The sequence below is a fragment of the Hippocampus bargibanti genome, linkage group LG06 (genome assembly GCF_051943395.1).
Source record: "Hippocampus bargibanti isolate YZ-2025 linkage group LG06, ASM5194339v1, whole genome shotgun sequence".
Classification (NCBI taxonomy): domain Eukaryota; kingdom Metazoa; phylum Chordata; class Actinopteri; order Syngnathiformes; family Syngnathidae; genus Hippocampus; species Hippocampus bargibanti.
The window spans coordinates 18,891,616-18,914,345 of NC_142739.1; the positions used below are offsets into that span (position 1 = coordinate 18,891,616).

At 40.0% G+C, this 22,730-nt stretch overlaps 2 protein-coding genes across 9 annotated transcripts in view; one reads left to right on the plus strand and one right to left on the minus strand.

The window, feature by feature from the left end:
- On the minus strand, positions 1-15,964 carry kpna5 (karyopherin alpha 5 (importin alpha 6)). Of its 5 annotated transcripts, XR_016115397.1 has the most exons (17): positions 15,845-15,964; positions 15,005-15,152; positions 13,808-13,909; positions 9,852-9,951; positions 7,308-7,402; positions 7,030-7,161; positions 6,698-6,786; positions 6,510-6,609; positions 6,252-6,415; positions 5,266-5,344; positions 5,049-5,174; positions 4,836-4,963; positions 4,336-4,514; positions 2,993-3,361; positions 1,816-1,865; positions 1,007-1,113; positions 1-446 (listed from the first exon to the last, which is right to left on the minus strand). XR_016115397.1 is itself a non-coding variant. In XM_088999315.1 (14 exons), exons 2-14 carry the CDS (start codon positions 15,131-15,133, stop codon positions 3,174-3,176), a joined length of 1,611 nt encoding a protein of 536 aa, XP_088855441.1. In that variant the 5' UTR covers positions 15,134-15,152; positions 15,845-15,964; the 3' UTR covers positions 1,461-3,173. The 5 variants fall into 5 exon arrangements, 2 of the variants coding, with proteins under 2 accessions (XP_088855441.1, XP_088855442.1); XR_016115395.1 differs by having other exon boundaries at positions 5-446; positions 1,816-3,361; XR_016115396.1 differs by lacking the exons at positions 1-446; positions 1,007-1,113 and having other exon boundaries at positions 1,461-1,865.
- Positions 13,957-22,730, plus strand: part of zup1 (zinc finger containing ubiquitin peptidase 1) — a 14,542-nt gene continuing 5,768 nt past the window's right edge. The window contains exons 1-9 of one of the 4 annotated variants that reach the window (XM_088999313.1): positions 13,957-14,778; positions 14,955-14,992; positions 16,686-17,209; positions 17,347-17,415; positions 17,759-17,851; positions 18,050-18,159; positions 18,282-18,477; positions 20,184-20,372; positions 21,898-22,063. In XM_088999313.1, coding sequence (XP_088855439.1) covers positions 14,979-14,992; positions 16,686-17,209; positions 17,347-17,415; positions 17,759-17,851; positions 18,050-18,159; positions 18,282-18,477; positions 20,184-20,372; positions 21,898-22,063 — 1,361 coding nt within the window. In that variant the 5' untranslated portion in view covers positions 13,957-14,778; positions 14,955-14,978. Of the gene's footprint in view, positions 14,779-14,954; positions 14,993-16,052; positions 16,248-16,685; positions 17,210-17,316; positions 17,416-17,758; positions 17,852-18,049; positions 18,160-18,281; positions 18,478-20,183; positions 20,373-21,897; positions 22,064-22,730 lie in introns of those variants that run through there. The other 3 variants (XM_088999311.1, XM_088999312.1, XM_088999314.1) reach the window with 3 other exon arrangements.

A 22,730-nucleotide genomic window follows, 5' to 3' on the forward strand; every position in this document is an offset into this window, starting at 1 on the left:
AAAGAAAAAAATGACCAGACCTGCCAAATCAGTTTTAATTGTATTCATTTATTTAAAAAGGGGGAAAAAAACACAAGTGTCTGTCTGTCAGTCAGTCTATATCTATCTATCTATCTATCTATCTCGCTAGCTATCAGTGGCATGCGGTGAGGTTCATGGCTGGTGAGGCGTCATCAGTCAAATTTACAAACATGAACTCTACTGAGTAGCTTATTCACCATTTGATTGGCAAGTTAACATGTTTTGTTTGAAATGTCATGTCAGTGTTCTTTGTATATACAAACTGTAGCATAGAAAAACAGAATTAAAAAAAAATTATTATTGTGTTACCTTGACTTAGAAATGAAGTCCATGTGCCGCTCCTTCTGAAGAAAGGCATCGATAACTTCTTTGTAGAAGCCTTCCTTATCTTTCTTCAGTTTTAAAAGTCGCTGTCTCAATGATCACTGCCAGTGAAGAAAGTAGTCTTTGATCAGTCCTGTTCCGACTGTATGTTTTCAGTCTTTTCAGTGCTGAGAATGAGCGCTCCACTGATGCTGTAGTTGGTGGAACAGTGAGCACGAGCTGGAGCAACTTTGTCGCCCCAGGAACATTTTAATGGGATCCTTTTATATATATATATATATATATATATATATATATATATATATATATATAATTTAATAGCAGTTTTGTCAACCCACAATGGCTGAAAGAGAAATTATTTGGTTGCAGATATACTGTACTGAACAGAACTTTTCAAGAATGTATGGTCACTAAGTTTGGACATCTCCGAAGCTAGCAAAAATAGCAAATAATGTTGCAATTTCATGAGGTTATCATGAATCCACATGTCCATAGTAAAATTTCAATGTTTCATGAAAGTATTAAGTTTTGAAAGGTGCTTATAAATGAAATTTATTATTATTATTATTATTATTATTATTATTATTATTATTATTACTTCAAGTCACAAGTTATTTCATGGCCAACAGCACCCTCTAGTAGACATGTAGTAATATCCCACCACACTCGCAGCTGATTGATTTAGACGTAGCACTACTGAAGGCCTAGGAGTCACATGCAGGGCCCGTCACTGGTGATGCTTTCCCGTGAAATTTCTTAGTTGATATCCTGTGAATCAAAATGAGATGGTTCAACCGCCGGGTTGTAAAAGGGAGATGTGGTGTCAACTTATATTGACGTCAGCAAAGAAGGCTAATTGGAGCCCACGAAAATCTCCAATGCTTGAAAACAACCACAAACCAATTTCATATAAATCAGAAGTGAACAATGTTTTGTGGACTGATGGATTTGAAGTGTTACCATTTTTTCTCCGAAAATAACACATTAGCTCAAATGTAGTCTTAATTATTATTATTATTATTATTATTATTTACACACATTATTTACACAGCTGTGTCAAAAGAAATCTCAAAACACTGAGAAATCTAACATTCTTGAATCATATGTACCCAATGTATGGATATATGGACAACATCATCTTTTATTTGAGACCAACACTTCAAACTTACTAAAAATGAAAACTTTCAGATTCTGACAAACATTCCAATGTTATTTTGTTTATCTGACTGGTACCAGTCCAGTATCATTCTTCGCATAAGTGGCCATAACAATTTGCAATTCATGTTGTGTTTATCGCAGTAAACATTTTAACTAATAGGAATGTGGGTGGAGTCCATGTCCAACGGGTCCATTTATTAGTTCTTGCCAGACAATATTAGGTGTGTATTCCAGACCCGTACGGGCATTGCCAGCAGCATAATACAGCTTCACTTTCAGAAAGTCTCAAAGTTTGGCTGTAAGATGTCTCACCTGCACAGACAACTGCAGGTCCGTCTGGATTTCTACTGAGAGCCACAACACTGCAACAGAATTCCCAAATATGAAATGTACTAATAAAACCTAAAAAAATGATGGAAGGTCACACAAACCACAAATATTAGAAAACTATACATTGTTGAATGTGCTAGATGAAATATGTTCTGCATTACAAATACAGTAAAATCTCATTATATCGATATTCTCGGGAGTCGGAAAAAATATCGATATAACCGGACTATCGATATATCCGGTCCTGCGGCATGTAAATTTTCTCCTTGCGTTCATAGAAATAGTATCGTAATAAGCAGTACTATGGATATAACCGATATCGATATAACGAGACTTTACTGTATTTCCATGTAAATATAGATCATTTCTTGTTGTCCACCAATTAACATTGCAGTGATCAATTGTGCATTTATGTGCAAGAAATAAGTTTAATGTAAGGTCGAGGATCACATAAAAAAATGACATTGTGCTTCTGTTTCACAACTTCAACCACCCAAGTCCCTAATATAGAGCAAATGCAAAAAGAATACAAGTTCAGAGTTGATTAACCTCTTCCTAATTATTGAGGTATCAAGGAAAAGCAGTCATGACTGTAAACACTACACGTTCATATACCAACATCCCACTGCCATTTAAGCACACTAACATGTATGTAGGATACACAAGGCCCTCCAAATCAACCTCCTTAATCTTTTCACAATTACACTGCTAGTTTAGGCTACAATCCTTGATTGGGTTCTACTCAACCCTCACGCAAGGAACTGTAAATAAATAAGAAAAGAACCCACCCATTTGTCCATCAAATGGAAGGGGGGCTCTGAGGACTTAGGGTTGCACTGTATATACATCCAGTACCTGTTTAGTCTTCGGACAGGAACCCCTTCAAAATTTGACCAGTACACAGTAAAATCTTCCCTGATGATGGAAGGATTTTAGCACCCCATCTGAGGACTAAACGGGTAAGTAAATTCACATTTCAATACGGAGATGAATGTGAATTGTGAGACTGGTTTCCAATTGTGACCAATCAAAGGAAACCAAAAGATGTACTTTAACAAAACAGGAAGCCTTTTCCCCCCCTTAGTGCAGGTACGACCACCCTTTCCACGCTCGACTGTGTCGGAGAAGCATCATTGGCCTAATGCTCTCTCACATTTACCTCAGTATTCACACATCTTGACGTCGTTTCAGATATGGTTGTTTTTTGAAGGCCTGGAGGATGTGGATGGTCTCGGGGAGAGCTTTTGGAGCCACCCTAGCCAGACTAGGTTTGGACCCAGTTTGTCAGATAGCGAGATCCTTGACATCGGGAAAATGATGAAGCGGCAAAGTGGGTAATGTTAGAGCTGGAAACCCTCCATGGGTCCTTCCTGCTGTTGAAATATGAACTGGCCCTGACCCTGGTCCACCTGTGGCGCCAAGCTGGCATCTTCCTCATCCACACCGAAGTAGTGTTCGATCAGGTCAAACGCCTTCTGATAGATCTCCTGGTTCTCGTGACTCTGCAGGAATTCAATCTTGTCCAAGCCTGATGTGCACACAAAAAAGGGTCCGATGTAAAGTGAGGGGGCGGGATGTCATTCGCCACGTGAGAATGTTTAGATCGCTTTTGATGAGCACGCTGTGACCAGCTTCTTAAAACGTAATCAAGCTTGGAAACGTGCAGGGGTCTGATATACGTGGCTGTTCTTTTTCCTGTGTTGCTGTTGTTGTAGTAGTAATAGTTATTTATATATTTTTTCTTTCTCGGGAAATCAGTCTTTTTTGCCACATGAATGGCATCAAGGCAATCAATGCTGGAAGTCTGTGTACATGTATGTAAGTGGAATTTCCAGCTGCAGACATAGCAGCTTTGTACATGTTTCCAGTGGAGGAGACATTGAGTTTTATGTGGCCTTTTGAGTCAGTCTGAGGTTTAATAATGGAGAAAAAAAGAGGACACTATCGCAATGACTTATGCTCCGATGGTTAAATAGTGTAAAAAGCAGAGCACTCATCCGTCCGCTGATCTATGCTGAGACGGTTTGGAGAATGAACCATGAAACTGCAATCGTAGTCTCGTAGTGATTTTGAAAATGTTAAAAACTGTGTAATCATGATAAATTGTTCTCGAAAAGGATTGTTATAGGCTGGCATCTATGCTCTATTCTGTCAGGTTTTTCACCTGGTTCACCAGTTTTTTTATTCATTTTATTGTTTATTTATTTCTTTTTTCCATTTAAGAAATTCAAACCATCCTTGTGTTTTTTTTTATCATGGGCGCTCTAAAGGTACCCAAATTAAAAACAATTTTTTAACGTGGGGAACTTTTCCAAATGAGAGGACAGAAACGTGTTGAAAAAATATCAAATATAATATAACTCTTTCCATCAAAATTGAGCATGGTGTTGCTAAAGTAAAAAACTTAAACTAACCTAATGAAGCGCACAATACGCCTATTGGGAATATCTTTAGATCAGTAACATTGGTCATGTCCGACTGTGCTGAGATGCAGAGCTGTACCGTAAGCCTCCTCGATAAGCGCACAGTAAGGATTGATGCCGGTTCCATTCTTTTTGGCCTCCTGTTCTCCCAATCGAAGTATATTCTCCAGACCATTCAGAGAGACCTGCACGATCTTTGAGTCCATCACGGTGAGAAGGTCACACATGGGCTTGATAGTGCTCAGAGAAACCAGGTACCTATTCACACAAAAGAGAAAGCAACAAATAAGCCAGTTGTCACAATATGTTGGAAAGGTTGCATGCTTATTTTCCTATGAAATAATGCCCCAGTTGTAAATTTACAATTTGCAATGAGCAGCAACAAGTAAGGGTGTAGGTTGGGGTCATTCTTCTGCCCAAATTAGAAAAAAATCCACACTTTATACCAATCACTTTCCTCTTTCTGTTACTATTAATTCTTAAGCCCTTGTTCGCTTCAGAATCTTACAATCATGTCCATAATTGTCAACACACGTTGCCCAATTCCAGAGGAAATTGATCAGGTAAAACATTTGCTACCTGATCTGTGCAGGAGTGCCGCCCGAGGTGGCATTAGTTATAGCCCATGCTGCCTCCTTCCTTGTGCGGAACTGTGCCTTCTGAAGAATCTCAATCAGTATCGGGAAGATGTTGGCATCAATCACACTCTGGTGAGAGGAACACAGCAATCAGATGAATTCACCTGGTGTGAGACAGTTAATAAAACGTCAAATGTTTGAAGCAACAATTTACTTGAATCTGAGCTCTGTTTCCAGCCGTGATATTAGACACAGTCCAGCAGGCCTCCTTTTTGATAGATTCCTTGGGACTGCTTAGCAAGTGTAGTAAACAAGGCAGTGCTGCACAATTCAAGATCACCTGCGATGAGAACGAAATTTGCTCAGTATTCAAGTACAAAAGCAGCACATAAATCCAGTGCGTTTGAGCTAATTGATTTGTTGGACTCAACCTGTGTTTGAATGTCATCTCCTGTCACAATGTTGCCCACTGCCCGTAAAGCAGGAGAAACAACCTTGTAGTCGCTGTGCCTGACGGGAGAACACACACAGAACGCAGGAATTAAGCAATTATCATTGTTGTCGACGATGACAAAATTTTTGATACTATTCTGTTAATGAAAGAAATATTAAATGGTCACAGAAATAACTGGAATCGGACTAGAGGAACAATAAACAGAAATTTGATTTTAGAATTAAACAATCAAAGTAAGATATTGCTTTTAAATTGTGGTTTAACAAAATTATTTTCAAAAACAGGCCTGGAGAAAAAACGAGGTACGCCAATCAGCTCAATGTTGACAGATACAAAAATGAGGCATCGTAGAAAAGACCACGGAGAGGACTGTGTTATTTTTGTGGTGGTCTTGCAGAATAATGCCACAGTGCGTCTCGAATTTGTGTACAGTGAAATCTCAAGACTATCAAGATATTCCGGAGAGAAATGTGCTGCTGTATGTCAGAAAGATTGGTCTCAGTCATGGGTCATGAGTCTTGCAACAGGACAATGAACCCAAACACAACTAAAAACAGTCAAGAACAAAATTTTGGACCATTCTGAAGTGCCCTTCTTTGAGCCCAGATTTAACATCCATGGAAAGGCCAAAAACATGTCCTCCAAAGAAAGAAAGTATGCTTCAAATTTCAGGAGCAGTTTGCTCCTGAAATGTGGACCAAAACACCTACTCATAGGTGCAAACGTCTTCTTGAAAGTTAAAAAAAATCATTTCATTGCAGTGACTGCCTCAAAGGATTGCACACCAAAATAGTAAATTGAGGCTACTATCATTTTTATCCATAGTTGCGACATTAGTTAGCATTTTTAAATACATTTTCGGAACCTCAATTCAAAAACAAAGCCTGCATTGGAGTATTTCATTTTCAGAACATTTTTATTTACTTAATTCGCTTTTTCAAAGATGAGTGGAATGTTTCTTACATGAGCAGCTCTACCAGCCTGCGGCAGACACCAGAGTCAATGACTGTCTCGATCTTCTCATTGGGCCCGTCAGACAAGTACGACAGGGCCCAGCAAGCATCAGCGAGGACATCTGGATCACTGCTAAATAGAAGTCTGGACAACACACTAAGGCACGGTGACACCTGACAACAAGTAAAAGGAGACAAGAACAGCTTGATTGCAGGCATAAAGTCACATTCAAAAAGAAAAAATAGACGACAAGTCTCGATAGCTGACCTTGGAAAAATCTGGTGGCGGGTTCTTCCCACGGCACAAGTTGGACAGGGCCCAAACTGCATTTCGAGTTGTTGTGAGCCGATTGGATTTTGCAAGTAGCCTGGAGGAGTAGCAGGGTGCAGGATTATTAAGATGTGACTCAAGAATGTTCAACACAATGACAGATGGTATCGGGAAGAAAAACGTACTGCTGTAGTGAAGGCAGGATGTCACAGTTGAGTACATAGTTCCTGCACTCTGCATTATCTCCAGCGATGTTGCCCAGCGCCCACACAGCCTGAAAAACAACAGTCAATAGAGTATGTGTGTGTGTGTGTGTGTGTGTGTGTGTGTGTGTGTGTGTGTGTGTGTGTGTGTGTGTGTGTGTGTGTGTGTGTGTGTGTGTGTGTGTGTGTGTGTGTGTGTGTGTGTGTGTGTGTGCGCGTGTGTGCGTGCGTGCGTGCGCGTGCACACATGTATGATGATGTAGCTGTAGGGAAGCAACAATTCTGCTTTTGCATTTGCAAACAAAGGTTCTCACCTGTTCTTGTACATCTTCGTACTCGGAATTCAGCAGCTCAATGAAAATAGGCACAGCTCCCGTTTCAATCACAGCCTTGGTGTGCTGGAAGGTGCCTGAGGCAATATTGGTTAAAGCCCAGGCTGCCTCAAACTTAAAACAAACACAAAACACAGAGACCCTTGAATACAATCCAGGAAATGTTGTTTGCTGTGTAAAAACATTGCTGAAGTACCATTGTGAATGTAAAATTTTAAATACACACGTTTAGCATTGTGTGACTAAGAAAAGCTTTTTACCTGCAATGTGCAGTTTTCACTCCTCTTCAGGAACTCAACAAATTTATTCACAACTCCAGGAGTGGCAATGACCTCATCTATGGGGGGATTGGGCTCTAAAAATGCAAATGGAAGTTTTTAAATCTGGTTTATAAAACAAGGGTAAAAAAATACAACCAATGTAACAGCGGTGTTTCGAAAATCACAAACATGAAACAAATCTCAATTGAACTGTATACTGTATGAATAGAGCACTTGAAAACAACCACCGCTGTATACAAAGTGCTAAAGATTAAGACACACAATGAATCATAAACCAATAAATGAATAATAAAGCCAGTAAAATTAAAATCAAGTCACGCTAATAAACAAGGCAAAGAAAAACGAGTTTTAACCCTAAAACAAATTTTAAAGATGGGCAGCAAAGGAGCTTGGAGACAGTTTAGAGCAGGCATGGGCAAACTACGGCCCGCGGGCCACATACGGCCCGTTAGGCTTTTTAATCCGGCCCGCCGAACCTGCCCAAATTATAGTAAAAACAGCGTCTGAAACTCATGACAAAAAGTTAGCGGACAACAGGGCAGATAACTGAAAAGTTGCCTGCCCCATCTTTCACAACCTGAAGCACAATGAGACAACTAATCACATTAAAAAACATTGTCAACATTGTACCTACTACAAATGCTACCTTGCTTAATTTACGGTAAATGTGCTGATTTTGCTGCAGTAGTTGATTGACATTGTGGTGCACAATGCAACGTTTGCATTGCTTCCTATGAGCCACTAAGCCCCTTTCATGAGTCTCACGTACACTTTACAGTCACGGTTTAATGTAAAATTACGTTTTGTAGCTCACATATGTTGTTAGCTTCTATTGAATCTTTATTCTGGGCTGAGGTTCTGTGCATCTATTTTGGAAAATGATATGCAATTGCACAACTTTATAACGCTTGCGAAAGTCCGGAAGAAAGCAGCATGCTTCTGATTGGCTGCCGTGCCGAGTATGCAAATTTCACTGGTTGCCGATGTCCGTGTGCTCGGCGACGGTACACGTGTGTTGTTTGCGCGTGAAGGCGAGGGCGTCAGTGAGGAGTTTGTTGAGCGCGCGGTCAGGACAAACCATCTATGATTTGACGGAATTTAACACAAGTAGGTATTATTGACCTTGAATATTTCGTTGTGGAATAATATGTTTTGAATGTTGAAAGTGATTCCATTTTTCAATAAATGTTGATTTCTTTAACTTTGCCCCTTCAATGAAAACCTATTAAAACAGACGCAATCTTGATGAATCACAGTGCATATGTTATTTTAATCTATTTCCATTTCCTCCTCACAGTATCTGCGAAATAGTATGTAAACGCCATATTCCTTGAGACAAATTTATTAACTGATCAGGGATATTTTTCACATTTGAAAGACAGTTAATAAATTGGGTTCTTACTGTGCTATGAGGTTTGTACACACTACATTTAAAGGACAACCGGCACCATTTTTTCGTGTTTCCCACTGACATTATTAAAACGTTTTATAGCGTCTATAATACCCAAAACAGGCAGGCTGATATTTTTAGTTAAATGAAAAACACCAATAAAAATGACTTCAAAATGAATCTGGAAATGGCCAGTTTCAGAAGGTCCCACCCCTTTGATCGTGACGTCACGCCATGACGTCTTGCCTTGCTCGAGAATCAAAACAATGGCTTCAGATTCGGAGAAGATGTTTTCTTGTTACTCATCCAGTTATGAATATGATTCAAATAGTTCTGAAGAGGAAAGCATAAATGTTTGCAATTGATTCAAGGAGTCCTCCTATATCAATTCGAGCCGCCAATGACAGCAATGTAGCACCCAGAAAATGCAGAAGATTGCGCCCAAGCTCCGTTGGAAATGGGCTGATTTGTCAGCTGGGAATTTGTGTCAGCGAATATCAAATAGTTGTCTTGGTGCAACACACAACGATTCACCATGGCATTATTTATGTGTTTTCCTTCTAATTTCGCCATCAACACGAAGTTTTCAGACCAAACAAAGTACCCAAAATGCATTGTGTGTCGCTTTCTCGGTCAGGGGCGGTCCAAACGTGACGTCACATGGGGATCGTCATCAACTCGAAAACAAGACTTCGTGAATATTCAGTGCAAGTCTTAGAACGTAAACTATAGCTATATGCAGTGGAATCTTTGTAAAATACGCTCAGTCAAAGTCATTTGAAGTGATTTTATAAATTATGGACATAACTTGTCGGAAGGCGTCTGTTGTCCTTTAATGCTTTAGGTTTAGTATTTCCGGCCCAAACACTCCCTCCCAATGCTCCTGGCCCGGCCCCTCTGTCAAATTTTAGAACCCAATGCGGCCCGCGAGTCAAAAAGTTTGCCCACCCCTGGTTTAGAGGGAGGTCACTCCAAAGACAGGGGCCAGCAACATATACAAAAATAAACTCAAAAATGCCAACCAAGAATATGAGGAAAAATAGATCTGTCTAACAATTCCATTTCAATGTAGTGCACATTCGTTGTATTTAGGCAAATAAATACATATTAGAAATTCTAGAGTAAAAACAAACCTTTGGACAGTAGTTTTCTGAATTTTTGTGTAGCAATCTGCTGATGGTTTGGCTCTTCAGAGAAGATCATTTGAATCATATCTGGTGTTATGAATCCATCCTGTCACCATCAGATTAATAGATTAAACAGGGCAGCAATATAGGAACTCATGTACAACCATATATAAACACGATGCATCAACTCAACAGCAGGATAATTAAAAACAATAAATATAGAAGGTGGAGGCAAGAATTAGGCATTCATAAAAGTAACCACAATAGGAGGGGAAAGATATTTTAATCTTTAGAGACATGCCTACCTGAATTAAGTAGTGATACCTCGGTTTACGAACGCTTTAGCTAACGAACTTTTTGTCATACGAACATAAAATACCCGAGAATATAAACTTGGCATACGAACTAGTTTTCGGGGAGAAACAGAGCACCACGGTGGCTGGCGGACTAGTTTTCGGCGGATGAACGCAAAACCAAACGGACGAACAGCGCCACTGTGGCTGCCGGACTTGTTTTCCACGCGCCCTTTGAGTGTAGAAATGGTTTGCTATCGACTGGAGTACTTTTGCTATTAAAAAGACCCCACCACAGGCCAGTGTTAAGCGGAAGAGGACACAAAAGAAAATTACGGTCGAGCAGAAGAAGGAGATCGAGAAACACGAACGAGGTGTACGTTTGTGTGACTTAGCATCCCAGTACTGGTATAGCTAAGTCGACCATTGCTACCATCCTTCGAAAAAGGAAGCTATTAAAGGTGCGTGTGTTGCTGAGGGTGTTTACGTGTAATAATAATAATACATTTAATTTCAAGCGCCTTTCAGAACACCCAAGGACACTTTACAATAAAACCAAAGCACATAACAAAAAACATAAGTAAAATGATAAATAATAAAATAGCTGATTGAACTACACCATTAATGCAATTCTAAACAGATGGGTTTTGAGGTGGGATTTGAAAATAGGGAGGGTGTCAATATTACGGATGTTGGGTGGAAGAGAATACCAGAGTTTTGGACCAGAGCGGGTGAAAGCTCTGCATCCCATCGTGGTAAAACGGGCAGAGGGCACATAGAGGTGAAGGGAGGATGAGGATCTGAGGGAACGGAGATTTGAAGCAGGTCAGGCAGATAGGGAGGGGCAAGGTTATGGATGGCTTTGAATGTAAACAGAAGAATGAACAGAATGAATTTGATCCGATGTTTAACAGGGAGCCAGTGGGGCTGCTGGAGGTCAGGGGTGATGTGGTGAAAGGAGGGGATTTTAGTGATGATCCGGGCTGAAGAATTTTGGACTATTTGGAGTTTATGGATACATTTCTGATTAACAACAAGAAGTGAGTTACAATAATCGATGCGGGAGGTGACGAGACTGTGGATAAGGATAGCACCGGAGTGAGGGGTGAGAGAGGGACAGAGACGATTGATATTAATGAGGTGGAAATATGCAGACCGAGTTATGTTATTGATATGGGAATGAAAAGATAGTGAGCTATCGAGGATGATACCCAGGCTCTTGACCTGAAGGGAGGGCGACACGGTTGAACTGTCAATGGCGAGAGAGAAACTGTTTGCTTTGTGTAGGGTGGATTTGATATAAACAAGGAGAAGTTCCGTTTTTTCGCTGTTAAGCTTGAGAAAGTTATGGGAAAGCCAGGATTTAGTTTCTGAGAGGTTTAGTCTCAAAATGGTGGAAGAAGAAGGCTACGTTCGTCAACAAGGGTTTAATGCTGATGAAACCGGTCTTTTTTGGAAAAAGATGCCTAACCAGACTTTCATTACACAGGAAGAGAAGTCCGTCCCTGGGCATAAGCCTATGAAAGATAGGATAACCCTCCTTCCTACAGTCCTTATGAAATGTGACTCTCCCTCGCACCTCCTCCCACTCCATTCCATCAAGCCATCAACAACCATCACCTCTTCTTCTTTTCTTTTCGGCTTTTCCCTTCAGGGGTCGCCACAGCGAATCAATGTCCTCCATCTATCCCGGTTTTGTGCATCCTCTTCTCTCACACCAGCTACCTTCATGTCCTCTTTGACCACATCCATAAACCTCCTCTTCGGTCTTCCTCTCGGTCTCCTGCCTGGCAGTTCAAGGCTCAGCATCCTTCTCCCAATATAGTCACTCTCTCTCCTCTGGACATGTCCAAACCATCTGTCTGGCCTCTCTGACTTTCTCTCCAAAGCCTCTAATATGAGTTGTCCCTCTAATATACTCATTCCTGATTCTATCCAACCTGGTCACTCCCAAAGAAAACCTCAACATCTTCAGCTCTGCTACCTCCAGCTCTGCTGTCTTTTCTTCAGTGGCACTGTCTCCAGTCCAAACATCATGACTGGTCTCACCACTGTTTTATACACTTTTCCTTTCATCCTAGCTGAAACCCTTCTATCACACATCACACCTGACATCCACATCCAGCCTGCCTCGACACGCTTCTTCACCTCTTTTCCACACTCTCCATTGCTCTGGACAGTTGACCCCAAATACTTAAAATCCTCCACCTTCTTTATCCCTTCACCCTGTAGCATCACTCTTGCACTTGGATCCCTCTCATTCACACACACATATATTCCGTGTTGCTGCGACTGATCTTCATTTCTCCCCTTTCCAGGGCATATCTCAACATCTCTAGTTTCTCCAAATGTTCCCTGTTCTCGCTACAGATCACAATGTCATCTGCAAACATCATGGTCCAAGGAGATTCTTGTCTCACATCGTCTGTCCACCTGTCCATCACCATAGCAAACAAGAAGGGGCTCAGAGCTGACCCCTGGTGGAGTCCCACCTCCACCTTGAATTCCTCAGTCATACCGACAGCACACCTCACAACTGTCTTACAGTCATGATACATGTCTTGCACCGCTCTGACATACTTTTCCGTCACTCCAGACTTCCTCATGCAATACCACAGCTCCTCTCTGGGCACCCTGTCGTACGCTTTCTTCAGATCTACAAAGACACAATGCAATTCCTTCTGACCTTCTCTGTCCTTCTCTATCAGCATTCTTAAAGCAAACACTGCATCTGTCGTACTCTTTTTTTGGCATGAAGCCATACTGCTGCTAACAAATGTTCACTTCTGCTCTTAGTCTCGCTTCAACTACTCTTTCCCAGAGTTTCATTGTATGGCTCATCAACTTTATTCCTCTGTAGTTGGTACAACTCTGCACATCTCCTTTGTTCTTAAAAATGGGCACGAGTACACTTCGTCTCCATTCTTCAGGCATCTGTTCACCATCTAAGATCTTGTTGAATAACCCGGTCAGGAACACCACCGCCACCTCTCCAAGACACTTCCATACCTCGATTGGTAAATCATCAGGCCCGAGTGCCTTTCCCCCCTTCATCCCCTTCAGCGCCCTCCTCACTTCATCCTTGCTAATGTTTGCTACATCTTGCATCACACTATTGGCACCTGTTAATACATTGCCATCTCTATCCTTAATCACCCGAACCTGCTGCAAGTCCTTACCATCTTACCATCTTTGTCTCTCTGTCTCGCCATCAACAACCATCACAAAGGTAAATGAAACGACTTTATTATACAGTACAGTTTATTTCTTTAATTACAATACAATAACACATTTATTATACATAAAATAATGTATATTCTGTGTAGTTATAAGGTGTATTTAGTAGAAATGTATGTTTTATGGCTACCTGCCGAAGCTTACAAGGAATCATTCCTCAAAATGGTGAAAGAAGAAGGCTGTATATTCTGTGTAGTTTTAAGGTGTATTTAGTAGAAATGTATGTTTTATGGCTACCTGGGAACTGATTATTCTCATTTTAAGGGTTTCCTATGGGAAATTAATGTTTGAAAGACACACTTTTTGCCTTACACACACTTTCTTGGAACCAATTAAATTCGTAAGCTGAGGTATCACTGTTTACACATTTTGATGAATACTCACTGCAATGATTTAACAATTTAATTTGACGATGCACGTAATATGACTTACGCTGGCAACAGGTACTGTTGAGCTGATATCTGGATCCTGGATTGGGCATTCCAACATTGAATCATCACCTGATGGCGTACATACGTTTCTCCTCTTAAACAGCTGTGGGCATAGTTGTTGAAATATGATTTACCAATGCACCTCACACGTATTATAATATTTTGCAACTATAATTTGTCAATCATACACAGCCTTCCTTTCTTGCTAATACTTGTTAAAGTTTGCTAGAAATGTCATTTACAGTATACCCAGTCCACTTTTTACACATTTTATGTTATTTTTTTATTTGAATTTATTTCTCCACAAAATACACCCATACTGACAATGTGAAAAGGTATTATTACACATCAACAAAGCTTAAAGTTGTGCTCAGGCCTATTTCAGGACATTTGCATAATTGCACACTTGTTGTACTACAAATACAGCGACTGATCACTTTAAAATGACTCAATAATATTTTTTGCATCAATTCTTTGGACTGTCCTGCGTGTGGCTGTATACAGTATTGTATTTTCTCTCTAGACATGACCTTATTTGCTTGAACATATGTCCCATTTGGCTGTAACAAACACCATTCCAGCAATACCGGTGAATAACATATTCCAGTGTTTCAAGACTACAATTAATGATGGCTTGAAGCCGGTTTAGCTTGGATTAGCAGTATTCTACTCTTCTTCTTTTCCTTTCGGCTTTTCCCCTCAGGGGTCGCCACAGCGAATCAGTGTCCTCCATCTATCCCGGCAGTATAGTATTAGCAGTATTCTACTGTTAATTAGTAATCATCTGCTTTTCCTGTTCAAGAAACGTGTCTTCTTTCCCACCGCAGAAGATTGACGTGTCGTGACTTTTGAGCGGTGTGACTGCTGTTTAATTGTCATGTTCCCAGTGAGACACAGCTGCAGAGCTGCATGGCTAGTTTTACACACAGTAAAATACGGGATGCCATCAATAAAGATTAGCATGATTGGTTGGTAAGTACTAGTGTAACTCTTCTGTCACCTAATCACATGTCATTGTACATAAAGACTCATTGACAAATTCCATGTTAATCAACTGCACATCACCATGTCCGCATAACATTTTTTACTTTCTGGTAACTCCAGGACAACAGCATTAAGTGACAATTGTGTCTCAATTCTGTCAACAGCAGCAGTGTGTGATCGTGACAACTATGGTTCCAACCAGGTGAGTGTTTACCTGCTCCTCTCGTTTCTGTTTACGCAGTTGGATTCCTTCTTCCTCTCTCCTTCGACGCATCTCTTGAGGATTCAGGGCTTTGTTCTTGTAGCTCTTCATCCTGTAGCTATCTTTCCCAGGGCTCGCCATGGTCTAAGAGGCAGGATGCCTGTCAAAGTGAAATTGTGACAATTCATTTTAGCAATTGCTGCAAGTATCGGTTGGATACTCTACGTCTATGTATCACCCATAAGGTGTCAAATTTACTTGATGACAGGATAAGGTGCAATTTTAGTCCTTGGAAGGTTCACATTCTTAATTCATTTTAACAGCTGGTGAAAATGAAAACACTCCCGCACGACTACGGACCAAAGATTAGCAAGCCCCTCCCCCAATAAATGAAATAAAAATAAATGACAGCATGTTTGGTAAAGAGCTTGTGTTAAATGGACAACGCAGACAAATAATTAATCTTTACATGCGTTACGCTGTTTTGGGTTTTAAAAAAACACTTAAAACGTCAATCTTTCCACGACACGTTTATGTTTATCAACTGTTCCCCGTATCGGGGCTTACCCCTTAAAATAGGGCTGTCAGATGCTAAAGTTGCAGTTTTAGTCCTCGCACCCTTCTTCCGAAACTATGTCACTTTTTCAAAATCCGCACAAAGGGGGTTTTGGGTGTGCTTTTCAAAACGTTGACTCGTTTTTTAAAAATTGCTCGTGTTTGATATTTGTGTTCAGATATACTGAATCTGTTCCTCGTCGAGCACTAGGACGAGCAGCTATTCTCACCCAGTGGTGTTTACATTCAACAGTGATAACAATATATTCAACAGCTAATACATGCGCAGATTCTTACCCACTAAAGATTTGACAGACTTAGAAACGTTGCGGCGGTTTATAAACTAAAATTCTTATTAATCTCCCCCCCCCTGTCGGTAGAGGAAAATGGCGTGCTAGTGATAACTTTCCCAGAAAACACTTCGCGACAACAAGACTTTCGTCATTTCCGCCAACTATCGATTAGTTTCCGGTTTAGCGCACCAATATATTTGGCGGTTATCCCTTGCCATTTGCAAAGAAATCAATGGGTGGTGTAATAGTCATGTTTACTTAAAAAAGCCTCTAGATTAAAACGACCATTTTTTTTTGTATCATTTTTAGTGCATTCCTTGAATTTTGTGGTTTCATAATGAAAATTGAGCACGAATGACCGAGACGTGAAATGTCTTGACTAAAGTATATGGCATAGTTCCTTTACGGTAAGTAAATTAACACGCTATTGTGCAAACACTGCCGTGTAAAAGTGAAAGGCAGCAATATACGTGTGGACAAGTTCGTCTCTTTGCATCAAGCACTGTATGACTAAGTAAATATAATCACGTCGCGTTTTGCTCATTACACGCGTTGGCTCTCGAAGTCCACAGTTCAAATCTTTATAACGTTGGATATTCTATGGCGATGCATTTATTCAGAGATGAGTTGTTGTGTTTTAAGTACTTTACATTTTTCCTAAAGATGCCGAACAATTTAATTGGGCATTTCATCAATAAATCATATGTAAAGATCTTGTGAAAATGTGACTTGTTAATGAATCACTAGCTCAAGTGGTGCTTCAATATATCTCTGAAAAATTAGGTGTCCCATTCAGAGGTTTGATATTTTTCAAAATGATTAATCTAACTGTTTCAAATTAACAGGCTGGAGCTATGCTGGCGTGTGATATGCAGTGAGGAAATAATGCTGGAAGAGGACATGAAGACACACATGCTCATTAGCCATTTGGAAAATGACATGCGCTGCCCACTATGTTCTTTGTATGGAGTGTCATATGATGAACTTTGCTGCCATATTAGCGCTGCACATCCAGACTACCAGCACAAAACCCAAAAGTCATCTCACTCCACTTCCTGTTGTCCTTCTACAACCACCACTAGCTTTACAGAGACTGAATTCCCCCAGACGACAGGTAGCTGTGGGACTCATACAGAAGCAAAACCCTGTGGACCATCCAGTGACACATTTGCGCTTCAAGATAAAGCAGCTGCCATGCCAATGCAAAGTCAAGGGGTGTTAACATCTGAGGGGACGTCAGACAAAACATCATCTGTAAACCCCAAAATAAAGTGTGGTCTTGCCCAAAGCATTCCTGTTGTGGAAAATGCTGGATATTTATCTCACCAGAAAAGTCCCAAACAGAAGCGTCTAGATTCTCCAAACAATGGTATTTATTCACGTCAAACTTTGAAATCCTTTTAAAGTTAAAAGATAGAAAAGTTTATGATTTTTTTGTTAATTATTATTTTTTTATTTTTATGTTTTTTTTAACAGAGCCATTCTCTTGCCCCGTGTGTGCACTAGATTTCAACAGCAGCAGCATTCTGCAGGAGCATGTTGTGTTACACCTGCAGGAAGAGCACTCTGTTGAAGGTACTTTTTAATGTGTCAGGGGGCTATAATACTGAAAAGAGATTCCTAAAATTAAATTAAGACAAGCTAAATCACCTTTATGTAAACAATCTGTTTTTAGCATTTTTTATGTTTCTCAAATATAAAAGATGAGGTTTGCTGCTTTTGCTTAAAATGACGTGCCATGAAACGACTCACTCAAAAATAATCTCTGGTTCTCCCAGGGCTTTGCTGACATATATTAAATGTTGAGGTTAAATGTTGAGGACCACAGATGTGCCTAAGTTGATGAATATATCAAAAAATCAACTTGTTAAGTATACTGTTATTTTCATCGTTAGAAGGTTTCTAAAATGTTTTTCAGTGGAGAAACTTGAGTGCCCAATGTGTCCAGCTGTTTGCAGCGACAGCGCCTCTCTGCAGCAGCACGTGGAACTTCATTTGGACAATGGAGCAGGTGGGATAGTTTTTAGCACAATTTCAATTGTTTAATTAATGCAAGGGTGTTGCGAACCACATAAAATGATGTGGCGGGTTGGAAACTTGTGGCCGGACCTTGACCTGAGACCTTTGGTTTCATGTATCTAATTATAGAGACCCATTCATTTTAAAGTAAACTTCATAATCACATGACACTTGTTTGACATTGCTTCAGGGAGCTCTGATTCAGACTCAAGACTGGCTTGGAGACTTCAGCAGGAAATGGAGACGAAGAGGAGGAAGGAGGAAAACCAACTGGAGAAGGAGCAATTTAAAAAGTTGCAGGTCTGAAGTTTTCAGAGCAGAACAACTGCAGATGTAGTAGCTGAAAATGTTAAAGTTTTAGTCAGTGGCAGTTGCACTTGCTTGTGTTTTGTCTTGTGCTTTTCTAATGTTTCTGCATATAGGTTGTGTGTTGTATGTTGCATGCGCAGAGGCAGTTTGGCCTGGACGGGAGTGGCGGATATCGCACACAGATGGAGAAAACCATGGAGAGGGATGTGGCCAGGGGCATAATGGCGCCCGCAGAGTATCATTTTAAGAGGGTGGAGATGATGGAATCTCTCGCCTCAGGGGTGGATGATGGCAGGACGAGAACTCAAGGTATGTGCCTGTTTTTACTCCTCGACCGACGTTATCCAAAAAGTGAAAAAACACATGAAGGAAAGCAACTTTCCATAAATCAATTTGCCTATCAGTCATTCTGTTTTTAATCTGTTTGGAGGCGGGAGAGCTATATCCAATAAGCATTCCAGTGTTTTGTGGTGTACAATTACCATTGAACATTGTTCTGCAGCCACAAAGGGACATAAGTCTTCTTGTGCCGGTCCCATGCCCAGATAAGTATAGAGGGTTGTGTCAGGAAGGGCATCCGACGTAAAAGCTTGGCCAAAACAAACATGCAGATCAAACCTCTAAAGATGGAGGATACTGATTTGCTCTGGTGACCCCTTCAAGGGAAAAGCTGAAAGGAAAAGATGAAGAGTCTTTTTCCTGTACTACAATAATGGGCACCGATGTCACAACATGTTTTTAATTTCAATTTCAACCAGTTCTTCAAAATTGCCTCGACTGCACCACGTGTTCCTTTTCATCTATCTGTACAATTGTCCAATATTAATGGGGTGGTTAAATGTCTCACTGCACATTCAATTTAGTTACATGATTTTACTTTTTGGAGTGAGGCAAGCGTAGGTCTGGATGTAAGCTAGCATCTCAACAATAACTCAAGTCCATTGATTTTTTTTTTAATTATTATTTTTTTTTTCTGGGACAGGCAAGGTCTGATGGGATTCCAACTGGGGTGGTCTATTACAAATGAACAAACAATACAAATATTTTCTCTAAATGCAATGGCTGCAATGATCTGTGAATGTGAGTTTTCAGTTAATAAGGATACAACTAGACGTACAATCCAGGTCTGCACTCAATTTAAACATCATTTTCCTTGGCTTGCGTTCCATTATGTTTTGTGGCATGCAGCTTAACAGCTTTGAGGTGTGCTCATCGAAACAACAAACTCGACAATATTCCTAATAAAATGCACATCGTCGTCGGAGAAGATAAGTCTTTAATTTGTCGGTTTGTGTGTGGTTAGGTTAGCTGCTATCCAAGTAGAGGATAAACTTTTAATTATTTGCTTCGATTGTTAAATCTGCAAGCAGCTCAATTACAGTGCATTAGAAATTGATAATGTAATTGCTTTTAACCTTATTAATAAAATATTAGTAGTAGTAGTATTGCTGTTGTGAATACATTTAATTTATACGTGCCTTTCATATGAATATCATTATTATACAGTATTATGAATATAAATTATTATTAGTAGTAGTAGTATTGTTGTTGTTGTCATTAATACATTTTATTTAGAAGTGCCTTTCATATTATTTTTTATCATACAATATTATTAATGTAATGTATTATTATTATTGTTGGTAGTTGTGTTTGTTATTAATACATTTTATTTATAAGCACTTTTCATATTATTGTTATTAAACAATATTATTAATTTCAATTATTATTTTAGTTGTATTAGAGTTGCTTGTTCTGTCGCCACAAGGGGACATAAGCCAGTGTCTTCTTTTACCAGTCCCAAGCCCGGATAAATACACAGGGTTGTGTCAGGGAGGGCATCCGACGTAAAAGCTTGGCCAAAACAAACATGTGAATTAAACCTCTGAAGATAGAGGACACTGATTCGCTGTGGCGACCCCTTGAAGGGAAAAGGCGAAAGGAAGAGAAGAATTGCTAATATGCCATTTGGAATATCCTTCTGAACCGTGTGATTTCCCCTGTATTTTTGTTCTTAGGTGTCATTGGAGCCTTGTGTCAGTATTATCAGACTGAATGCAGAGATTGTGTGCATGTGTGGCTGAGCGCTGACACCGACCACTATTGCTCATCGCCGGGAGACAAAGGTTGGGGCTGCGGTTACAGAAACTTCCAGATGCTGCTCTCCTCCCTTTACAGACTAGATGCCTTTGCTTCCTCTTTACAAGGTGTGCCATTTTACCCACCCTACTATGGACATCCAATTTTGAATTTACACAGTTGGCTCTAATTACACGCTTGAAGCAAATTGTTCAATTAGAAACGAGCACAAATGTGGTCCCCCTTTAAGGACAACCGACGTCTGCAGACAAGTTGTGTCCATAATTTGTAAAATCGCTTCAAATGACTTCTACTGAGAGTATTTGACAAAGATTCCACCGCATACGTTTTTATTTTTTTTTATTTTTTTTTATTTTACGTTTTAAGACTCACGCTGAATATTCCGGAAGTCTTGTTTTTGAGTTGGTGACGAGTCCTCACTTCATGTCACTGAGGGAACGCCCCTCACCGAGAAAGGGCATACCTTGCATCACCTAAATGCATTTTGCGGTACTTTGCTTGGTCTGAAAACTTTGTGTTGATCCGTGTTGATGGCGAAATTAGAAGGAAAACGCATAAAGGACACGATGGGGAATCGTTGTGTGTCGCGCCAAGACGTCTACAGTGTATTTGATGTTCGCTTACAAAACGTCCCAGGAGACAATTTACACGGAGCTTTGTCGCCCTCTTCTGCCTTTTTTGGGTACTGTGAGTACTAAAGAGTTTGTCACTACATTTTTCTCCAGATGCATCGAAATGATCGGAATAAATTATTTGATTGCAAACATGTATGCTTTCCTCTTCAGAACTATTTGAATCATATTCATAACTGGATGAATGACAAGAAATCTTTTCTGAATCTGAAGCCATTGTTTTGATTCTCCAGCAAGGCAAGACGTCTTGGGGTGACACCACGAACAAGGGGGCGGGACCTTCTGAAACTGGCCACTTCCGGGTTCAATTTGAAGTAGTTTTTGGACACTAAGTCATTTTTATTGGTGTTTTAAAAATATCATACTGCGTGTTTTGGGTATTTTAGATGCTATAAAACGTTTTTCTGTTGTCAGTTAGGAAACAAAAAAGTGATGACGGTTGTCCTTTAAATACACAATGAAGCACAAAGGGCAGATTTCCATTGATGGTACACTAAGAAAGATTGAGAGAAAATGTACACATCACCATGCATCAGTTATCTGCTACTTACAATTGAAAAAAAGCTCTACACACCCCTGCTCAAATACAATGTTTCAAATTTCACATTAAAAGAGAAAGGAAAAAATGTGACTACAAAGTCCACCCATTTTCCAATCCAATTATCCTCACAAGGGTCATGGCCATGCTGGACTCTATCCCAGCTGTGTTACGTTTTTTCTGTAGAATAGTAAAGGTTTTATAGGTCCCACTGGTGGAAAAAAAGTTTCAAAATTATTCATCTTTGTCTGCCTTTTATTTTTTTTAATGTCACAAAAACATGGCAAATAGGGCAATTAACACTGCTATTTTCTAGTGCACATCTCTTCCACAAAATTCATCAGATTACCAAACCAGTTGCACATCAAAGGAAATGAATGCATGCTCAGATTCTATTTTTTTTAATAGTATATCTTCTTTTCCTTTTCGGCTTTTATTTATTTCACACTCTCTTTGCACCAGACAAATCAGTGCCAAGTATCCCACGGGTGCAGAGTATGATTGAAGATGCATGGAAATTGGGACTGGATCCTCAAGGTGCGTCCCACTTTAACCACAAGCTACAGGGAACAAGAGCCTGGATTGGTGCCACAGAGATCTATGTCCTCCTCACGTCGCTGGGAATCAGGTGCTTACCATGAAACCTGGAGCTTAATGTGGTATTTAGAATGTGTCACGTAAGTCATATGAGTTTCATTACTTTCTATTCGTAGTGTTTTTATCAGTTGATGCTTTATACCAGGGGTGTCAAAGTCATTTTATGCCGCGGGCCACATTGTAGTTATGGTTTCCTCTCGAGGGCCGTTATGAATTTGGGGAACCCATTAGAATGTTTAAATCCCATCAAATATTACATATAGAGCACACAGCAAAGTAATGAATAACTTGTTTTCAAATCTGAAATCAAGAATAATGACTTTTATTGTGGTTGACATCCAAAAATATGAAATTTTGGCTCAGATTTTAGCAATCATCATGGAATTTAACAAGTTTGATTTGCTTTCGCGGGCCGAAAAATATGATGTGGCGGGCCGGATTTGGCCTTGACTTTGACACCTGTGCTTTATACTGTACTGGATGGCTGCATGAACTTCTTTTCATAAGATACTCTTGCAGTCCCCTAAAGCAGTCTGTTCATTTTTTTTCAGGACATTGAGAAATAAACCTTCACATTTCACGCCCAAAATCTTTTACAAATTACAACCGATATTTTAATGAATGGGAATGGAACTACAGTACACCTGTCTATTGAGAGGCAGAGTAGATGGTATAGATTAAGACTTACTCTAGCTATA

Excerpts from the sequence above, each read along its gene's own strand:
- kpna5 (XM_088999315.1), bottom strand. The coding sequence starts at position 15,133 with ATGGCGAGCCCTGGGAAAGATAGCTACAGGATGAAGAGCTACAAGAAC. Across the intron at positions 6,787-7,029 it reads ACGAAGATGTACAAGAACAG|GCTGTGTGGGCGCTGGGCAA; the intron begins GTGAGAACCTTT and ends GTTGTTTTTCAG. Across the intron at positions 5,345-6,251 it reads AGGCTGGTAGAGCTGCTCAT|GCACAGCGACTACAAGGTTG; the intron begins GTAAGAAACATT and ends TTCTCCCGTCAG.